We start from the raw sequence: 20,511 nt of genomic DNA on the forward strand, positions 1-20,511 counted from the left end.
ACATGCGTTTTTATGGATTGTTTTGTTGTTATTCTGTCTCTCACTATTCAAATAAACCTACCATTAAAATTATAGACTGATCATTTCTTTGTCAGTGGGCAAACGTACAAAATCAGCAGGGGATCAAATACCTTTTTCCCCTCACTGTAACGACTCAACATGAACAGTCTAATTCATCCTTAAAGCAGCAATCAGCAGTTGAAACAATAAAGCACCCTCACCCTGGTTTCGGTAAAAAGCTGAGGGATGGGGTTGGAGAAATCTAACCGCTCAAATTCATAGACCGAGCTATCCATTAAGGGACTGACCATCCATGATATCACATTTGTAGTTTAAACCATGCTTTAAGGCTGTAGTGTTTTACATTTTCTTTGTTTACAAACGTTGTAAAAATCGTACATTTTGGGTTCTGATGGGGCAAAGACAGTTGAACTAAGCTCAAGTTACAGTGCCTTCAGAAATGATTTACATTTACTTTTTCCACATTGTGTTGTGTTACAGCCTGAATTTAAAATTGATATTTCGATTTTTGTGTCATTGGCCTACACCCAATAAATACCCCATAATGTCAAAATGTAATTGTGTTTTTAAGAAATGTTTACAATGTAATAAAAAATGAAAAGCTGAAATGTCTTGAATCAATAAGTATTTAACCTCTTTGTTTTGGCAAGCCTAAATACGTTCAGGAGTAAAAATGTACTTAAAGTCACATAAGTTGCATGGACAGCATGATTTTTGAATGACTACGTCATCTCTGTACCCCACACATACAGATAATTGTAAGGTCCCTCAGTTGAGCAGTGAATGTTAAACTAACCTAAATGAGTGAAAAGAAGGAAACCTGTACAGAATTTTTTCCCCTCCAAAACATGCAACGTTTGCAATAAGGCACTAAAGTAAAACGGCAAACAATGTAGCAAAGAAATGTACTTCATGTCCTGAATACAAAGTGTTATGTTTGGAGTAAATCCAACATCACTGAGTACCAATCTTCATATTTTCAAGCATGGTGGTGGCTGCATCATGTTACGGGTATGCTTGTCATCGTTTTTTTTTGGGATAAAACTAAATGGAAGAGCGCTAAGCACAGGCAAAATCCTAGAGGAAAACCTGGTTCAGTCTGCTTTCCAACAGACTGGGATACAAATGTACCTTTCAGCAGGACAATAACCTTAAACACAAGGCCAAATACACTGGAGTTGCTTACCAAGAAGACAGCGAATGTTCCTGAGAAGCCGAGTGGCAGTTTTAACCTAAATCGGCATGAAAATGATTATCTAGCAATGATCAACAACCAACTTGACAGAGCTTGAGGAATTTCTGTAAGAATAATGTGCAAATATTGTACAATAGCCGAATCCACTAATTTCAAGGGGTGTCCACATACTATTGTATATATAGTGTATGTGGACACCCCTTCAAATTACTGGATTCGGCTATTTCAGCCACACCCGTTGATGACAGGTGTATCTAATCGAGCACACAGCCATGCAATCTCTATAGACAAACATAGGCAGTAGAATGGGCCGTACTGAAAAGCTCAGTGACTTTCAACGTGGCACCGTCATAGGATGCCACCTTCCCAACAAGTCAGTTCGTCAAATTTCTGCCCTGCTAGAGCTGCCCCAGTCAACTTTAAGTGCCGTTATTGTGAAGTGGAAACATCTAGGAGCAACAATGGCTCCGCCACAAAGTGGTAGACTACACAAGTTCACAGAACAGGAACTCCCGAGTGCTGAAACACATAAAAATTGTCTGATCTCGGTTGCAACACTCCCTACCAAGCTCCAAACTGCCTCTGGAAGCAACTTCAGTACAATAACTGTTCGTCGGGAGTTTCATGAAATGGGTTTCCGTGGCCGAGCAACATGCCTAAGATCACCATGTACAATTCCAAGTGTCGGTTGGCGGGGTGTAAAGCTCGCCACCATTGGACTCTGGAGCAGTGGAAACGCATTCTCTGGAGTGATGAATCAAGCTTCACCATCTGCAGTCCGACCAACGCCAGGAGAACGCTACCTACGCCAATGCATGGTGCCAACTGTAAAGTTTGGTGCAAAAGGAATAATGGTCTGGGGTTGTTTTTCATGAAGGGAAATCTTAACCCGACAGCATACAATGACATTCTAGACGATTCTGTGCTTCCAACTTTGTGGCAACAGTTTGGGGAAGGCCCTTTGCTGTTGCAGCATGACAATGCCCCCGTGCACAAAGCGGATGTCCATACAGAAATGGTTTTTCGAGATCGGTGTGGAAGAATTTCACTGGCCTGCACAGAGCCCTGACCTCAACCCCATCGAACCCCTTTGGGATGAATTGGAACGCAGACTGCGAGCTAAGCCTAATCGCCCAACATCAGTGACTGAATGGAAGCAAGTCCCCGCAGCAATGTTCCAACATCTAGTGGAAATCCTTCCCAGAAGAGTGGAGGCTGTTTTAGCAGCAAAGGGGGACCAACTCCATATTAATAATTAGAATGAGATGTTTGACAAGCAGGTCTCCACATACTTTGTAGTCTATTTCTCACTCTCATTTCAAATAATGTGGGGGGAAAAAAAAAACGTGTTTTCACTGTCATTATGGGGTACTGCGTATAGATGGGCGGGGAAAATATCTATTAAACCCATTTTGAATTCAGGCTGTAACAAAATATATGAATACTTTCTGAAAGCAAGAATCAATGGGTACATATCATTAATTTCTAAGTAAAATGATATTGCAACTGCAAAATGTCCCTTTAAAGCATCTATACAAGATTAAACTAGTTTAAAGTTGGAAAAGGATTAGAATTTTTTTTTTTTTTAAATCGGTAAAGTGACAGACCCGGCAGCAGTAGTGCATGCAACAGAGGGTGGGAACGGGCTCTGCCTCCCCTGTTTGAGAGATGAGGCACACAGGGCAGCTGGACACAGGGCTGGGGGGTGGCTGGGGGTTCCAGCCCCTCAGCCCAGCAGCCATGACCAGGGAGTCTGGGTCGTCTGTGTAGCGCTGGATTAGCACATCCACGTTCCACTTGCAGTGGACCAGCAGGTGCTCAGCCTGGTCCAGGTCCAGACTCAGGGTGCCAGAGACCTGCTGCACTGTGCGCTGCATCAGCTGCCCGACCTCCTCCTGGTTCATAGTCCGGCCCATGGACAATAGGACAGCCTCCAGGACCCCGTCTTCCACACTCTGAGGGGCTGCAATGATGCCTTCCAGGCTGGAGGAGAAGACACAGCGGGTCACAAGAGGTAACTTACAGCTATGGAAATCTTAACTTCTTAAACGTGAGGAGGGTCACAGTTTAGCATGATTACATTGGAAATACTCTCATTTCAGAGAACAAGCATGTGTTATTAAAAACAGTGCAGCAGAATAACATCCTTATGGAAAGCAGAGCTTGTAATTATCAGGTTAGTAGTTCGTGTGATTTTAATGGCAAAGAGCTGTAGAGACAAATTGTGGTATCTTCATTAAAAAAGATCACCCCACACAGCATTCCTAGACTACTGTATTATACCCACACAAAATAAGAAAGCAACAAACGTGGTTCAAAGTTTAAATGTTCTTTATTATTTATATTAATAGAACATTCACTTGCATCTTTTGACTGTTTCTCAACATATGGCATAACAGCCTAGATTTCTTTGTGTTGCATGTATTAGACTATTAGAGCCATGGGTTTCTTTGAAGGTAATGGCTTAGATAAACAGCATCAGTGGTCAATGGTCATCCTGTATGTGAAATGACTGACATTGTCAGGCATTGCCATGCAGCCACAGTTTAGGTCAATGTGTATTTAAAAGCTCAACTAGGACAGAACGAGTACATATGGCACAAATAAGTGCTGTAACGTCAGGGCTGAAGACCTCAACCCAATTGGTTAGCTATTAAAGCATTTATGCAATGGCTATAGCAGACATACACATGGAAAAGAAGGCCTGTTAATAATTATTCTACTCTCCTTCCCTACAATTCAAAAACAAAGAACTTGCCCTGAGATACAGAATCAACCGAGAGACTACAGAAGCAATCTACATTAAAAACCCTTCCCCCACTAGGTCAAGGGTCATCCGCACACCTGATGTCAGCGTTGCTGCTGCTGGGGTTATTCTTCAGCTCTGCCTTGCTGAAGGAGAAATTCGCCTGGCCCTTCTGGGGAGTGGAGGGGTCTTCAGGCAGGAACTCCACGATGTGGGGGCTGTCCTCGTTGCGCCTGATGTAGCCCTTGCTGATGACGTGCATGACACAGGACAGCACGTCTGTAGTGCTGCAGCTGAAACGCACCGAGCCTGGGGAACGAGTCACCTCCCGCTTCTGACACGTGTCCAACACCTGAGGGAGGACAAGGGATAAAATAAGGGACATAAAGACACCCGCTGCTAGCATCTGGAACATCAAATAAAGATGAATCGAAATAAAAGCTGATCCTGAAACATGTAGGGATGAATGTTTACACTACCACTACACAGGGTAGCCTAGTGGTTAGAGCGTTAGACTAGTAACCGAAAGGTTGCAAGATCAAATCCCCGAGCTGACAAGGTAAAAATCTGTCTTTCTCCCCTGAACAAGAATTTGTTCTTAACTGACTTACCTAGTTAAATAAAGGTAAAATAAAACATAGGATCAGTTGATCATCTCCATTGGTCACACATGAGGGAACAAGGCCTTACTCTGAACACCAGGTTGTCTATGTTCATCTCTTTCTCAGCCTTCATGATCTGGATGATGAGGCAGTAGATGAAGTTCCTCTTCCTCTCCAGCGAGCAGGCAGCGTCCTCGTCCACATTCAGGTAGGTCTGCTTGGGTAGCAGGTAGCAGTAGCTGTGGTTTTCCAAACTCTGAGACAGAGCTTTTTTGTTCAACCTCAGGACTCCTATGTGTAGAGAAGGCCAAAACCTTACATTCAGTCCAACTCCACAAACGCCAACAGTAAATAGCATCTAACGGGAACAATTCAGGGGATGGAATCTTTTTTTGTCAAAAATTGCTGGATTGCAGGGATCCACAGTAGTTCCATAGAATGTATTTGTGAAAGGCTCAGAGAAAGAGCTAGCCAGGGAAAGACAGAGCGGGAGCTCACCATTCACAAGATTGCTGTCGGGGCTGTCTGTGGTGAGAATGCCCTTCTCTGCAGTGAGGGGAGACAGCGCATGGGCCAGCACTGTTGGAGAAAGGCCTGTAGCCTGCTGAAGAGCCTCCACAGATACATCCTGAAAAGAATAACAGGAGGTAGTTTAGTGTCAATTAAGAAAATGAAATAATTAAACTCAATTTCCCATTGTGCATTGCACTGTTTCTCCCCCATCTAGTTACCTGTTGGTGGTTGAACTGTAGGAGGATGTACATCTGCAGGGTGGAGACGTAGAGAGTGCAGGGGCCATAGTGCAGCTCTGCATGGCCCAGCCAGGTCCACTGCAGACGCCGGGGCTTACTGTGGGTCAGATTGTACATGCACTGGCCTGCAGACAAACACACATCACACACCAATCAGCCTCTAGCACTTCGTTCTCAAAGATGACATTGTAACAGACTGGCTCTGATGGAACTTGGCGAGATTTTGGCTTATGCGAAAGATCTAAAATATACTTAAAAATAAAACGCAACATGCAATAATTTCAACGATTTCACAGTTCATATAAGTAAATCAGTCAATAGAAATAAATTCATTAGGCCTAAATCTATGAATTTCACATGACTGGGCAGGGCGGGTAGGCCTGGCTCCCATTTTTTACATTTACATTTTAGTCATTTAGCAGACGCTCTTATCCAGAGCGACTTACAGTAGTGAATGCATACATTTCATGCATTTTTTTTGGTACTGGACCCCCGTGGGAATCGAACCCACAACCCTGGCGTTGCACACACCATGCTGGCGTTGCAAACACCATGCTCTACCAAATGAGCCACAGCCAATCAAAGAGATTTCCCCACAAAGGGCTTACATACAGAAATACTCCTCAGTTTCATCAGCTGTCTGGGTGGCTGGTCTCAGACAATCCTGCAGGTGAAGAAACCAGATAAGGAAGTCTTGGGCTGGTGTGGTTACACGTGGTCTGCAGTTATGAGGCCGGTTGCACGCATTGCCAAATTCCCTAAAACGATGTTCGAGGCGGCTTATGGTATGAGAAATGAACATTCAATTCTCTGGCAACAGCTCTGGTGGATACTTCTCCAGCGTGCTAGCGGCCATCGAAGGTGAGCATTTGCCCACTGAAGTCGGTTATGACGCCAAACTACAGTCAGGTCAAGACCCTGGTAAGATCAATGAGCACGCAGATGAGCTTCCCTGAGACGATTTCTGACAGTTGTGTGGAAAATCTTTGGTTGTGCAAACCCACAGTTTCAACAGCTGTCCGGGTGGCCGGTCTCAGACGGTCCCGCAGGTGATGAAGCCGGATGTGGAGGTCCAGGGCTGGTGTGGTTGTGATGCCGGTTAGACATACTGCCAAATTTTCTAAAATAACATTGGAGGCGGATTATGGAAGAGAAATCTCCGTTCAATTGTCTGGCAACAGCTCTGGTGGACATTCCTGTAGTCAGCATGCCAATTGCACGCTCCTTCAAAACTTGAGACATCTGTGGCATTGTGTTGTTTGACAAAACTGCACATTGTAGAGTGGCCTTTTGTTGTCCCCAGCACAAGGTGACCCGTATAATGATCATGCTGTTTAATCAGCTTATTGAAATGCCACACCTGTCACGTGGATGATCTTGACAATGAAGAAATGCTCACCAACAGGGATGTACACATTAGTTTTTTTGTGTGCATATGGAACATTTCTGGGAACATCTATTTCAGCTAATGAAACATGGGACCAACACTTGACATGTTGCATTTATATTTTTGTTCAGTGTATATCAATATGAGGAGAGAAACATAGAGCCAAAACTTTGTGAAAAGACAGATGACAGAATGGGACTGACTGTTAGAGTAGAAGTCTGTGAACTCTGCCAGGTAGGTAGAGAGCTGCTTGGGGAAGTATCTGCTGGAGTTGTCCAGGTAGCAGGGTGAGGAGACTGCCCAGCAGCGAGGAGACAGGACCAGCACCTTCACCTCACTCTCCTCATCAGGCTCAGACGGCTGATCATCCATCATCTGCAGCACAGAAAAGGACAACATTTTTGGGAGGTTATGGGTTGGATTCCCAATAGGCCATATAACATGGTAATATGTTGTCATGACTCTCCTGTGAGGTTCCAAAGGATCAGATTACAGTGGATCAGCTCTACAGAGCTCCCTCTCTCCCGCAGAGGGAGAGAGGAATGATGTGGGGGTTTTATGACACCTCACATGGATCGTTAACAATAGGCAGCAGACGATTCCTTTTGGGGCCTAATTTGGGCAAATGGAATGCATCTGTGTTACAGAAGAGTTTGCCGCCCAAGAACTTCCACATCAAACCATGGACAATATATTTCAATATCCGAATATTGGGAATGATGAGAGATGGAATATGAATGTCTATTTTGTGATGTCATTAAAGGTTGCATGAAGACGTTATAACGAAAACATTGTAACTTGAAGAGTTTTAATATGTCTATGTCATGTTTACATACTTTACATTGTGTGGAAAATATCCAGGATAAAGAATGTTTTTATGACGATAAGATTGTGATTTTAGTTATCTAACGAGATCATATTGTGATACCTTGCCTCGTAACTAGCCACGCCCCGGGGAACCCAGAGAGTGTGCCAGCCTGATGTAAATGCCTCAATTTTACCAAAGGGTATAAAGCATTTGAGTTAAGAATTAACATATCAGACTAGAAGGGCCATAAGCGGCAGCTGAGGTCTACGATTAGTCACAACCCCGAAACGCAACAAGGCTGAAGACAAAGGAACCTCTTAATCATTGCTACGGTTGAGTACTGCATCTAAGAAGGTGAATTTAAGCAGGACCATCCGGTTATTCTCGTCAAATCATTGTCTACACTGCTCTTATCCCTACTCGGGGATCATCTACACGGCTCAGAAGACCCCTCTTCCAGAACGAGTACAAGTAAACAGACAACTAAGAGAAAGGACATTGTGACATCTTGTGGACAATCAGAGACTTACACTGAGGAACAGACCCCTTCTCACCGAGCGGAACTCTGCCCAGGGAGGTCTGGGCCTAACAGAGACACCCAACGAAGACCTTCAACACGTAAATACATGCATTACTTCTCACCCATAAGACCGGCAGTTCGGGGCAAGGTATTAGGGCTATTATAAGTATAATTACCAAATGTATCCAAGTGTTGCTTCTTTTTGTCGCTTTCGCTCTCTTTAAATCTCCATCTTGTGTAGCCAGTGTCATATTGTATTAGTCCGCTAGGGACTTGTCATCGTGTTACGTTTCTAATCAATAACGTACACCGTGTCTATATTACGTTATCATTTAGCTTGTTAGTAAATAATCAAATCAATGTATTGTACAGAATGATTAGTAAGACTCGGGATTGTGCAGATTTACGAAGTCAACGACGTTCAGAATGAAACTGATATGAGGAAATAATTAATTGGTGACTGGTACGACGTCTATACACTCTTGAGTTAATTCGGGAGACGCCAACTCATTAAAACATACATTTCCCGTGGTGCCCCAAATTCCTAATGAGTTAGATGTTACATGATTAATTTAAATTGAGTAATAATTATTCGATAAATAGCAGTCATCACAATGATAGTCACGTCACGACAATGTGTATGCTGCTTTGGAAACGATCATCTGTTATATACAGTGAGCTCCAAAAGTATTGGGACAGTGGCAAAGAGTACATTCTATACTCCAACACTTTGGATTTGAAATGATACAATGACTGTGGGGTTAAAGTTCAGACTGTCAGCTTTAAGTTGAGGGTATTTTCATCCATATTGGGTGAACCATTTAGAAATTAGAACACTTTTTGTACATAGTCCACCCATTTTAAACAGATCGAAAGTATTGGGACAAAATCACTTACAGTTGAAGTCGAAAGTTAACATACACTTGGTTTTTCAACCACTCTTGTTAACAAACTATAGTTTTGGCAAGTCAGTTAGGACATTACTTTGTGCATGACACAAGTCATTTTTCCAACAATTATTTAACTTATAATCACTATCACGATTCCAGTCGGTCAGAAGTTTACATACACTAAGTTGACTGTGCCTTTAAACAGCTTGGAAAATTCCAGAAAATGATGTCATGGCTTTAGAAGCTTCTGATAGGCTAATTGACACCATTTGAGTCAATTGGAGGTGTACCTGTGGATGTATTTCAAGGCCTACCTTCAAACTCAGTGCCTCTTTGCTTGACATCATGGGAAATCAAAAGAAATCAGCCAAGACCTCAGAAAAAAATTGTAGACCTCCACAAGTCTGGTTCATCCTGGGGAGCAAATTCCAAATGCCTGAAGGTACCACATTCATCTGAACAAACAATAGTACGCAAGTATAAACACCATGGGACCACGCAGCCGTCGTACCGCTCAGGAAGGAGACGCATTCTGTCTCCTAGAGATGAACGTACCTTAGTGCAAAGAGTGCAAATCAATCCCAGAACAACAGCAACAGGTACAAAAGTATCTATATCCACAGTAAAATGAGTCCTATATCGACATAACCTGAAAGGCCGCTCAGCAAGGAAGAAACCACTGCTCTAAACCGCCATAAAAAAGCCAGACTACGGTTTTCAACTGCACATGGGGACAAAGATCGTACTTTCTGATGAAACAAAAATATAACTGTTTGGCCATAATGACTATTATGTTTGGGGGGGAAAGGGGATGCTTGCAAGCCGAAGAACACCATCCCGACCGTGAAGCACAGGGGTGGCAGCATCATGTTGTACAGGTGCTTTGCTGTAGGAGGGACTGGTGCACTTCACACAATAGATAGCGTCATGAGAAAGGAAAATTATGTGGATATATTGAAGCAACATCTCAAGACATCAGTCAGGAAGTTAAAGCTTGGTTGCAAATGGGTCTTCAAAAGGACAAAGTTGTGGCAAAATGGCTTAAGGACAACAAAGTCAAGGTATTGGAGTGGCCATCACAAAGCCCTGACCTCAATCCTATAGAAAATGTGTGGGCAGAACTGAAAAAGTGTGTGCGAGCAAGGAGGCCTACAAACCTGACTCAGTTACACCAGCTCTGTCAGGAGGAACGGGCCAAAATTCACCCAACTTATTGAGGGAAGCTTGTGGAAGGCTACCCAAAACGTTTGACCCAAGTTAAACAATTTAAAAGGCTATGCTACCAAATACTAATTGAGTGTATGTAAACTTCTGACCCACTGGGAATGTGATGAAAGAAATAAAAGCTGAAATAAATCACTCTACTATTATTCTGACATTTCACTTAAAATAAAGTGGTGATCCTAACTGACCTAAGACAGGGAATTTTTACTAGGATTGAATGTCAGGAATTGTGAAAAACTGAGTTTAAATATATTTGGCTACGGTATATGTAAACTTCCGACTTCAACTGTATGTCTATTAAAGTAGTCAAACGTTTTTAGTATTAGGTCCCATATTCCTAGCAATCAATGACTACATCAGGCTTGTGACTCTACAAACTTGGAGTCATTTGCTGTTTGTTTTGGTTGTTTCAGATTATTTTGTGCCCAATAGAAATAAATGGTAAATAATGTAGTATCGTTTGGAGTTGCTTTTATTGTAAATAAGATTCGAAAATGTTTCTAAACACTTCTACATTCTTTTGAAAACTACTATGATTGCAGATAATCCTGAATGAATCGTGAATAATAATGAGTGAGAAAGTTAGACGCACAAATATCATACCCCCAAGACATGCTAACCTCTCACCATTACAATAGAAGGTGAGGTTAGCATTTTCTGAGGGGTATGATATTAATGTCGTCTAACTTTCTCACTCAGGATTATCCGTAATCCTGGTAGCGTCTACTTTAATGTATAAGTGTTTAAAAACATTCTATTCTTATTTACAATAAAGGTTACTCCAAAATTACACTACATTACTTACCATTAAGCCCTTTATTTTTCCCACTTTGTTACGTTACAGCCTTATTCTAAAATAGATTAAATAAAACATTTTACTCACTCAATCACCACACAATGCCCCATAATGACAAAGAGAAAACTGTTTAGAAATGTTTGCACATTCATTAAAAATGAAAACAGAAATACCTTATTCATGTAAGTATTCGGACCCTTTCCTATGAGACATAAAATTGAGCTCATGTGCATCCGGTTTCCATTGATCATCCTTGAGGTGTTTCTACAACTTGATTGGAGTCCACCTGTGGAAAATTCAACTGATTGGACAGATTTAGAAAGGTCCCACAGTTGACAGGGCATGTCAGAGCAAAAACCTAAGCCATGAGGTCGAAAGAATTGTCCGTGGAGCTCCGAGACAGGATTGTGTTGAGGCACAGATCAGGGGAAGGGTACCGAAAAACGTCTGCAGCATTTAAGTTCCCCAAAAACACAGTGGCCTCCATCATTCTTAAATGGAATTAGTTTGGAACCACCCAGCCAAACCGAGCAATCGGGGGATAAGGGCCTTGGTCAGGGAGGTGACCAAGAACCCAATGGTCACTCTGACAGAGCTCCAGAGTTCCTCTGTGGAGAGGACAACCATCTCTGCAGCACTCCACCAATCAGGCATTTATGGTATAGTGGCCAGACGGAAGCCACTCCTCAGTAAAAGGCTAATTAACCTCTTGGCGTTCCCCTAGGATAGGGGGTGCTAAAGCGATTTTTGAAAAAAATTCGTGCCCATTTTAAACGGCCTCCTACTCAAACTCAGAAGCTAGGATATGCATATAATTAATACTTGTGGATAGAAAACACCCTAAAGTTTCTAAAACTGTTTGAATGGTGTCTGTGAGTATAACAGAACTCATATGGCAGTCAAAACCCCGAGACAGATGGAAACAGGAAGTGGAATTCTGAATTGCTAACTCAACTTCATCACGTTGCCTATTAATCACACCGTGAGCTATGGTTCATTGAGCACTTCCTATTGCTTCCACTAGATGTCCCCAGTCTTCACAAATTGGTTTGAGCCTTCTACTGTTAAAATTGAATGAATGAGACGCTGTGGAACGTGGTCACACGGAGAGAACCATCACCATTATGACGCCGGCGCCCCTGGTTACCCTCCCCTTTCGAAACGTTTTGAAACACAATGCAATCGTCCCCCTCGAATCTTATTGGCTCTCTTGTTGAAAAACGCCCTGAAGATTTATGTTATACAACGTTTGACATGTTTGAACGAACCTAAATGGGGAAAAAAATGCATTTTCTCGAAATGGCTGTCCCGTGGCCGACGAAGCATTTGGATCAGCCTTCAGACGCGCTAACAAGAACAAGCTCTTGGAACATAGAGTCATTTTTTTCGAACGAAAATACATTTGTTGTGGACCTGGGATTCCTGGAAGTGCTTTCTGATGAAGACAACCAAAGGTAAGGGATTATTGACAATAGTATACAAGACTAGATGTGATATGCGATTGTTCCAAGATGGCTAGCCTATTGCTATTACTAGCCTATTGTTCTGAGTATCGCATCCCCTTTTATCGCAAAGTGTGATTACCCAGTAAAGTTATTTTTAAATCTTTCATTACAGGTGCTTTCAAGAGATATTCATCTATAAATCTTAGAATGACAATATTACATTTTAAAAATGTTTTCGAATAGTAATTTAGTAAATTGTAGCTCTGTTTCATCGGATGCATTTGAGGGAAAATAGTTAGTCAACGTTACGCACCGATGTAAAATGCTGTTTTTATATATAAATATGAACTTTATCGAACAAAAGAATGCATGTATTGTGTAACATGATGTCCTAGGTGTGTCATCTGATGAAGATTGTCAAAGGTTAGTGCTGCATTTAGCTGTTTTTTGGTTATTTGTGATGCATGTGGTTGGTCGGAAAATGGCTATGTGGCTACTTTTACGATATACTCCTCTAACATAATCTAATGTTTTGCTTTTGCTGTAAAGCCTTTTTGAAATCGGACAACGTGGTTCGATTCAGGAGAGGTGCATCTATAAAACGAAATAATTGGATTTTTTTTTGATTTTTTAAAAAGTATTAAATTTTGTTATGCTAATGGCGATATGATTTTTCGCTGGATGCCCAGGCCGCACAGGGGTTAAAGATTATCTGTCCGATGAAACCAAGATTGAACTCTTTGGCCTGAATGCCAAGCGTCATGTCTGGAGGAAACCTGGCACCATCCCTACTGTCGTGACTTGACTATCATTACTCTGATGACTGCTATTTTACTAACTAACTTAATTATTACTCAATTAAATGAATCATTTAACAATTAACTCATTAGGAATTTGGGGTACCACGGGAAAAGTAGTTTAACGAGTTACTTTCTCCCGACATAAACTCTAAAGAGTTCTGAACGTCGTATAATCCTTGGATCCGCAAGAACCCCAGCACTTCTGAATATTCAGTACTACACAAATTGATTTATTTTATGTACTAACTAAATAATAACACAGAATACACACTTACATGAGATAATAGTCCCTAGTGGACTGCAAGATATGACGGATTGTTACACATATGGAGGGAAGAGTGGTGCAGCGATCTAAGGCAATGCATCTCAGTGCTTGAGAAGTCACTCCAGACACCCTGGTTCGAATCCAGGTTGCATCACAACCGGCTGTGATTGTGCGCCACCCTATGGGACTCCCAATTGCCCCAGCGTTGTCCGGGTTTGGCCAGTGTAGGCCATCATTGTAAATAAGAATTTAACTGACTTGTATTATTGACTATGTTATGTTTATTCCATGTGTAACTCTGTGTTGTTGTCTGTGTCGAATTGCTATGCTTTATCTTGGCCAGGTCGCAGTTGCAAATGAGAACTTGTTCTCAACTAGCCTACCTGGCTAAATAAAGGTGAAATCAAAAATAAAAAAATAACTTGTCTAGTTAAATAAAGGTTAAATAAAATTAAAAAATAAGAGGGAGAGAACACTTGGAAGCTACGCTCACGGAAATATTAATACTTAGCACCCTAACCTCTCAAACGGATTAGAGCCTTGTTGGTTAAGCCACAGAAAAAGCTGGCAACCTTCCCATTAGCCATGATCAGCTGAGATAATGAGTGGGCTGGACATGTAGAGAGGAGTTCGGATTTGTCTGCCATAGTCAAGGCTTCTGTCTATTTGAGCTCGTCAGTCTGTTGGTAATCCTGTGCAAAAGTGGCTTTTTGAAAAATGTATTGTGTAGTGGAGCTGCATAAGTGTTGCTCTCCAATTTCTGGAGGATCACGTTTTGAAATCAGTAGAATTAGAGTATGATAGCGAAACACATGGAGAAAACACCTGTCTCCGGATTACATCTTCAAACTAAGGGCAACCGTGGTATGGCATTCCTAACAGGGAGACACGTCCATCATGCATGATGTATACAGGTAAGATAGCTAGCTACATTCAGATATTACACGTTTGTAATTTTGACAAAGTGGTTTCATTTCAAGCTAAAGTGTACTGCCAGCAAGCTAGCTTTGCGAACGTTAGGTGGCTGATGTTATTTGTTTCCCAGAGCCATTTGCTTTTCTAGTTAGAGCCTAATTTTAGCTAGCTAACATTGGACCTGGTTGGTTAGCTCCCTGCACTGTGGCACTGTTGGCATGTTGTTCATTGTTGCTTAACGTTAGCTGGCTGACTCGTTAGCTAACGTTACGTGTGTGATCTTAAACGTTGTTTACCTAGCTAGGTTCATTGCTTACCTAGCTAGCTATATGTCTTAAGCTGAAGTGTACTGTTAGCTAGCTAGCTAAAGTTAGCTGGCTAGCTCCCTTGCGGACATTATTATTTGTTTCCCAGAGCTGTTAGCTTTTCTAGTTAGAGCCTAATGTTAGGCATTGATGGCACTTTGTTCATTTTTGTTTAACTAGCTAACGTTAGCTGGCTGGCTCGTTACGTGACATGTGTACAACACCCGTTGAATATGGCCAGTTTCAATAAACATCTGCAAAAAAGTGTAATGAAATTGTTGCCAGCAGAGCTGGTTAGGCTGTCTTCATGTTATCCAGAGGTAAACAAATCGGCCAGAGTGTCAAGTGTGCGCTCCAAGAGTGAAACAAGATGGGTGGTGCTAAAGCTTAAGGTGTGAATGATGCTGAATGGGTGTAGAGAAAGAAGAGCTCATCACTAGATACCAAAACATTCAAAGGTGATTTTCTCAAGACTATACAAGTTGATCAACTTTCAAAGCAAAATTGTTCCTCAAATGCAGTGTATGATATACCATTTTGTAGCTCTGAGTCTCTACTTTTATCCAATGTAAAAACAACATTTTACATTTTGCTACATAAGATCAAATCCAGGTGGTGAGTCACATTTACGCGTAGTTGTACCTGATCGTCATCCATCTGTTGAAACCAATTGATCGTCTCTGGGTAGTCGCTCGATGTAAGGCTCTGGTTGTCCACCAGAGGTCACAATGTCCTTCTTTGTAGAGCTTCTCTGGTAGTGGAGTGTTTGTTAGAACAAATACTTCAGATGTACCAATGGTTGTGTGTTGGGATTCTCCTTCCCACCTTGTCTAAAGTAAACGTTCTAGGACCACTTTTACATGCACAGCTGCTAGGTGATCTTCACACTCATGTTGAGGTTGAGAGCTTCCAAGTTTCTAACCATTTCAACGTGTAGACCATGGTCTCACGTCTTTTGGTCTCGCAGTGATCAGAGTTTAAACCATTTGTAACGTTCAGCTCGCGCTGTACGTCGGCTGGTCTGGTAGTGGTCTCAAGGTTAATTCTTCAGGTTCAGGCTGCCGACCACTACACGCCAGCAGCAACCAGGCATGTTTTGGTCTCAGTTTTAACCCATTTTGTAACATTCAGCTCACGCTGTCTGTCAGGCTGGTCTAATGTACATTTTGTTAGCGGTTCCTTTTAACACTTAGGGCTAGGCCACTTTTCTCTACTTCCTGCCTGAATGACGTGCCCAAAGTGAACTGCCTGTAGCTCAGGCCCTAAAGCCAGGATATGCATATAATTTGTACCATTGGAAAGAAAACACTTAAGTTTGTAGAAATGTTAAATTAAATGTAAATGTTAAATAATGTAGGAGAATAGAACACAATAGATATGGTACTAGAAAATCCAAAGAAAAACCAACCAGACTTTTTTTTTTTTGAGAGACCATCCACTTAGAAATGCTAGAGAAAGATCATATTGAAAATTAACTCCCTGGATGCAATTCCTATGGCTTCCACGGGGTGTCAGCAGTCTATGTTCAAGGTCTCAGGCTTGTAACTTCAAAAACGAATAAGAAATATCAGCTTTAGCAGGACACAGTCTTGGAAATTTGTGTTTGCACGCAACATTACGTACCTGCTTACGTACCTGTTTCCTATTGAACATACTTCTTTCCGAAATAAATATTATAATTTTGATTACATTTTAGGGTATCTGAGGAGTAAATAGAAATGTATTTTGACTTACTGAAACAAAGTTTAGGGGTAGATTTTTAGATTCCTTTCTCAGCAAGTTGAATGAGTGGATTACTCAAATCGATGGCGCCAACGAAACTGACATTTTGGGATATAAAGAAGGATTTTATCTAACAAAACGATATGTTATAGCTGGGACCCCTTGGATGACAAATCAGAGGAAGACTTTCAAAAAGTAAGTGAATATTTAATCATTATACGTGAATGTATGAAACCTGTGCCCGTGGAAAAATATTTTGATGTGGGGAGCCGTCCTCAAACAATCACATGGCATGTTTTCGCTATAATAACTACTGTAAATCAGACAGCGCAGTTAGATTAACAAGAATTTAAGCTTTCAGACGATATAAGACACTTATGTAGCTAAATGTTTAAAATCCATAATATGTATGATTATTTATCTGAATTACGCGCCCTCCTATTTCACCGGAAGTTGTCCCGTTAGCGGGACACCGATCCTTAAGCCTTTTAAGCACTCAGGCCAAAAGGGGTGTTCCATCACACCGACATGTCAGTGCTCAGTTGGGAGTGGTTACTGACTGGGCACAAGTTTATATGAAACGCAATTACCTCATTTAGAAGGCTAAAATCACATTGCTATCTTCACAAAAGTATTTTCCCATTTATTCATATATTTTATACAACATTTAGACGCAAACTTGATACATAGAATGCGTACACTAAGAATTACAGTTACTAGGTTATACCATCCTTAATGACATCACAAAAAAATAAAACCATATGACAGGATTATTCTTTAGATCCCCACGGACCAATCTTTTGAATATTGTGCCAACATACATTCTTTGTCCGTTAGAGTTTTTGGCAGCAAACGGATTTCTTTCCCAATAATGTAGGGCAAGAAAGAGAAAGTTCTCAAAATGTATGACCCAGTGTTAAGGTGTCAAGACCGGCACAGCCCCCCTTCCCCTCTTCTGTGGGAGAGAGGTCTGGCTATCTTCAAACATTTGCCTTGCTGATGGGTCTTTTGATCCACTGTCAGGAGAGTCATGACACTATGGTGAAGCATGGTGGTGGCAGCATCCTGTTATTGGGATGTTTTTCAATACGGCAAGGACCGGGAGACTAGTCAGGATCGAGGGAAAGATAAACGGAGCAAAGTACAGAGATTCTTGATGAAAACCTGCTCCAGAGAGCGCTCAGGACCTCAGACTGGGGCGAAGGTTCACCTTTCAACAGGACAACGACCCTAAGCACACAGCTAAGACAACCCAGGAGTGGCTTCGGGACAAGTCTCAATGTTCTTGAGTGGCCCAGCCAGAGCCCAGACTTGAACCCGATCTAACATCTCTGGAGAGACCTGAACACAGCTGTGCAGCGACGCTCCCCATCCAACCTGACAGAGCTTGAGAGGATCTGCAGAGAAGAATGGGAGAAACTCCCCAAACACAGGTGTGCCAAGCTTGTAGCGTCATACCCAAAGACTCGAGGCTGTAATCACTGCCAAAGTTTCAACAAAGTACTGAGTAAATGGTAGGAATACTTACGTAAATGTGATATTTCAGATATTATTTTTGGTATTTTCTGCAAAAATGTCTATACACCTGTTTTTGCTTTGTGATTAAAGGGTATTGTGTGTAAATTGATGAGGTTCTTTTTTTTAAATCCATTTTAGAATAAGGCTGTAATGTAACAAAATGTGGGAAAAGTCAAGGGGTCTGAATACTCTCCGAAGGCACTGTGTGTATGTGTATACATACATACAGTGGGGAGAACAAGTATTTGATACACTGCTGATTTTGCAGGTTTTCCTACTTACAAAGCATGTAGAGGTCTGTAATTTTTATCATAGGTACACTTCAACTGTGAGAGACGGAATCTAAAACAAAAATACAGAAAATCACATTGTATGATTTTTAAGTAAATAATTTGCATTTTATTGCATGACATAAGTATTTAATACATCAGAAAAGCAGAACTTAATATTTGGTACAGAAACCTTTGTTTGCAATTACAGAGATCATACGTTTCCTGTAGTTCTTGACCAGGTTTGCACACACTGCAGCAGGGATTTTGGCCCACTTCTCCATACAGACCTTCTCCAGATCCTTCAGGTTTCGGGGCTGTCGCTGGGCAATACGGACTTTCAGCTCCCTCCAAAGATGTTCTATTGGGTTCAGGTCTGGAGACTGGCTAAGCCACTCCAGGACCTTGAGATGCTTCTTACGGAGCCACTCCTTAGTTGCCCTGGCTGTGTGTTTCGGGTCGTTGTCATGCTGGAAGACCCAGCCACGACCCATCTTCAATGCTCTTACTGAGGGAAGGAGGTTGTTGGCCAAGATATCGCGATACATGGCCCCATCCATCCTCCCCTCAATGCGGTGCAGTCGTCCTGTCCCCTTTGCAGAAAAGCCTCCCCAAAGAATGATGTTTCCACCTCCATGCTTCACAGTTGGGATGGTTTTCTTGGAGTTGTACTCATCCTTCTTCCTCCTCCAAACACAGCGAGTGGAGTTTAGACCAAAAAGCTCAATTTTTGGCTCATCAGACCACATGACCTTCTCCCATTCCTTCTCTGGATCATCCAGATGGTCATTGGCAAACTTCAGACGGGCCTGGACATGCGCTGGCTTGAGCAGGGGGACCTTGCGTGCGCTGCAGGATTTTAATCCATGACGGCATAGTGTGTTACTAATGGTTTTCTTTGAGACTGTGGTCCCAGCTCTCTTTAGGTCATTGACCAGGTCCTGCCGTGTAGTTCTGGGCTGATCCCTCACCTTCCTCATGATCATTGATGCCCCACGAGGTGAGATCTTGCATGGAGCCCCAGACCGAGGGTGATTGACCGTCATCTTGAACTTCTTCCATTTTCTAATAATTGCGCCAACAGTTGTTGCCTTCTCACCAAGCTGCTTGCCTATTGTCCTGTAGCCCATCCCAGCCTTGTGCAGGTCTACAATTTTATCCCTGATGTCCTTACACAGCTCTCTAGTCTTGGCCATTGTGGAGAGGTTGGAGTCTGTTTGATTGAGTATGTGGACAGGTGTCTTTTATACAGGTAACGAGTTCAAACAGGTGCCGTTAATACAGGTAATGAGTGGAGAACAGGAGGGCTTCTTAAAGAAAAACTAACAGGTCTGTGAGAGCCGAAATTCTTACTGGTTGGTAGGTAATCAAATACTTATGTCATGCAATAAATTGCAAATTAATTACTTAAAAAACATACAATGTGATTTTCTGGATTTTTGTTTTAGATTCCGTCTCTCACAGATGAAGTGTACCTATGATAAAAATTAGACCTCTACATGCTTTGTAAGTAGGAAAACCTGCAAAATCGGCAGTGTATCAAATACTTGTTCTCCCCACTGTAGATACATAGAAAACATTGAAGTGGTGGTTTTCATTCTCTGCTCACCTCCTCGTCGACATCCTGCAGGGTCTTGTCCAGCTGCTGGAGGCGGTAGAGGTGGAACTCCTGCTGCAGCTCCTCAGACTCACTGAGATTCTTCAGCATCTGCTGGGGGAAGCGGTTTGGGAAGCAGGTGCCTATCTGCATTATGACAGCAGTCTCCAGCCACACCTTGCTTTGGCCCAGCAGCCTGTCACCGAGGTAGTACCTGTGGAGGAGGGGGATGGGGAAAAGAGATGGATTGAGACTCTAGACAATGCTACAATATGGTCCTTTTATGAATGACAAATGGTGTTAGGGTCGGCTCACGGTTCAGAACAATTATATTGCAGGTCGGTAACGTTTTAAATCAAGATAATATTATTTGAACAAATGAGGTTGTTATGGTGAATTGTGTTGCAAATTCTATTATGTGAGCAGTGAGACAGACATAGCCTAGGCTACTAACCACGCAGAGAGAGAGTGGCGCAGGGAACTGTCCATTATGTGTGTGGTGTTGAAACATTCCTAAGTTGTCCATGTGCAGAGCTTATGTTCCCTTCCACCTCTTGACAATACATTTCCAAGTTTATTTTTCCCTGACTTCTAGCTCAGGTGAAAATGGCTAACGTAACAGGAGAAAAAAAAAAAAGGTTATGATGGTGGAATACACCATCGCGGAAACAGGTGCTGCACAAATAATTTTTCCAGTCAGTGGACGAGAGCAACAACCCGGTAGATGGATACCC

General features: G+C 42.2%; 1 protein-coding gene across 5 annotated transcripts in view; it reads right to left on the bottom strand.

The window, feature by feature from the left end:
* The window catches only part of LOC106576725 (cullin-9), an 84,820-nt gene that overhangs the window by 15,725 nt on the left and 48,584 nt on the right, over window positions 1-20,511 (bottom strand). For 4 of the 5 annotated variants that reach the window (XM_014154071.2, XM_014154070.2, XM_014154072.2 and 1 more), the window contains 7 exons: window positions 19,790-19,991; window positions 6,907-7,078; window positions 5,296-5,441; window positions 5,063-5,192; window positions 4,653-4,855; window positions 4,061-4,314; window positions 2,824-3,199 (listed from right to left, as the gene is read on the bottom strand). In XM_014154071.2, coding sequence (XP_014009546.1) covers window positions 2,824-3,199; window positions 4,061-4,314; window positions 4,653-4,855; window positions 5,063-5,192; window positions 5,296-5,441; window positions 6,907-7,078; window positions 19,790-19,991 — 1,483 coding nt within the window. The remainder of the gene's footprint in view (window positions 1-2,823; window positions 3,200-4,060; window positions 4,315-4,652; window positions 4,856-5,062; window positions 5,193-5,295; window positions 5,442-6,906; window positions 7,079-19,789; window positions 19,992-20,511) is intronic. The other variant, XM_014154075.2, reaches the window with a different exon arrangement.

Source organism: Salmo salar, chromosome ssa18 (genome assembly GCF_905237065.1).
Source record: "Salmo salar chromosome ssa18, Ssal_v3.1, whole genome shotgun sequence".
NCBI classification, from domain to species: Eukaryota; Metazoa; Chordata; class Actinopteri; order Salmoniformes; family Salmonidae; genus Salmo; species Salmo salar.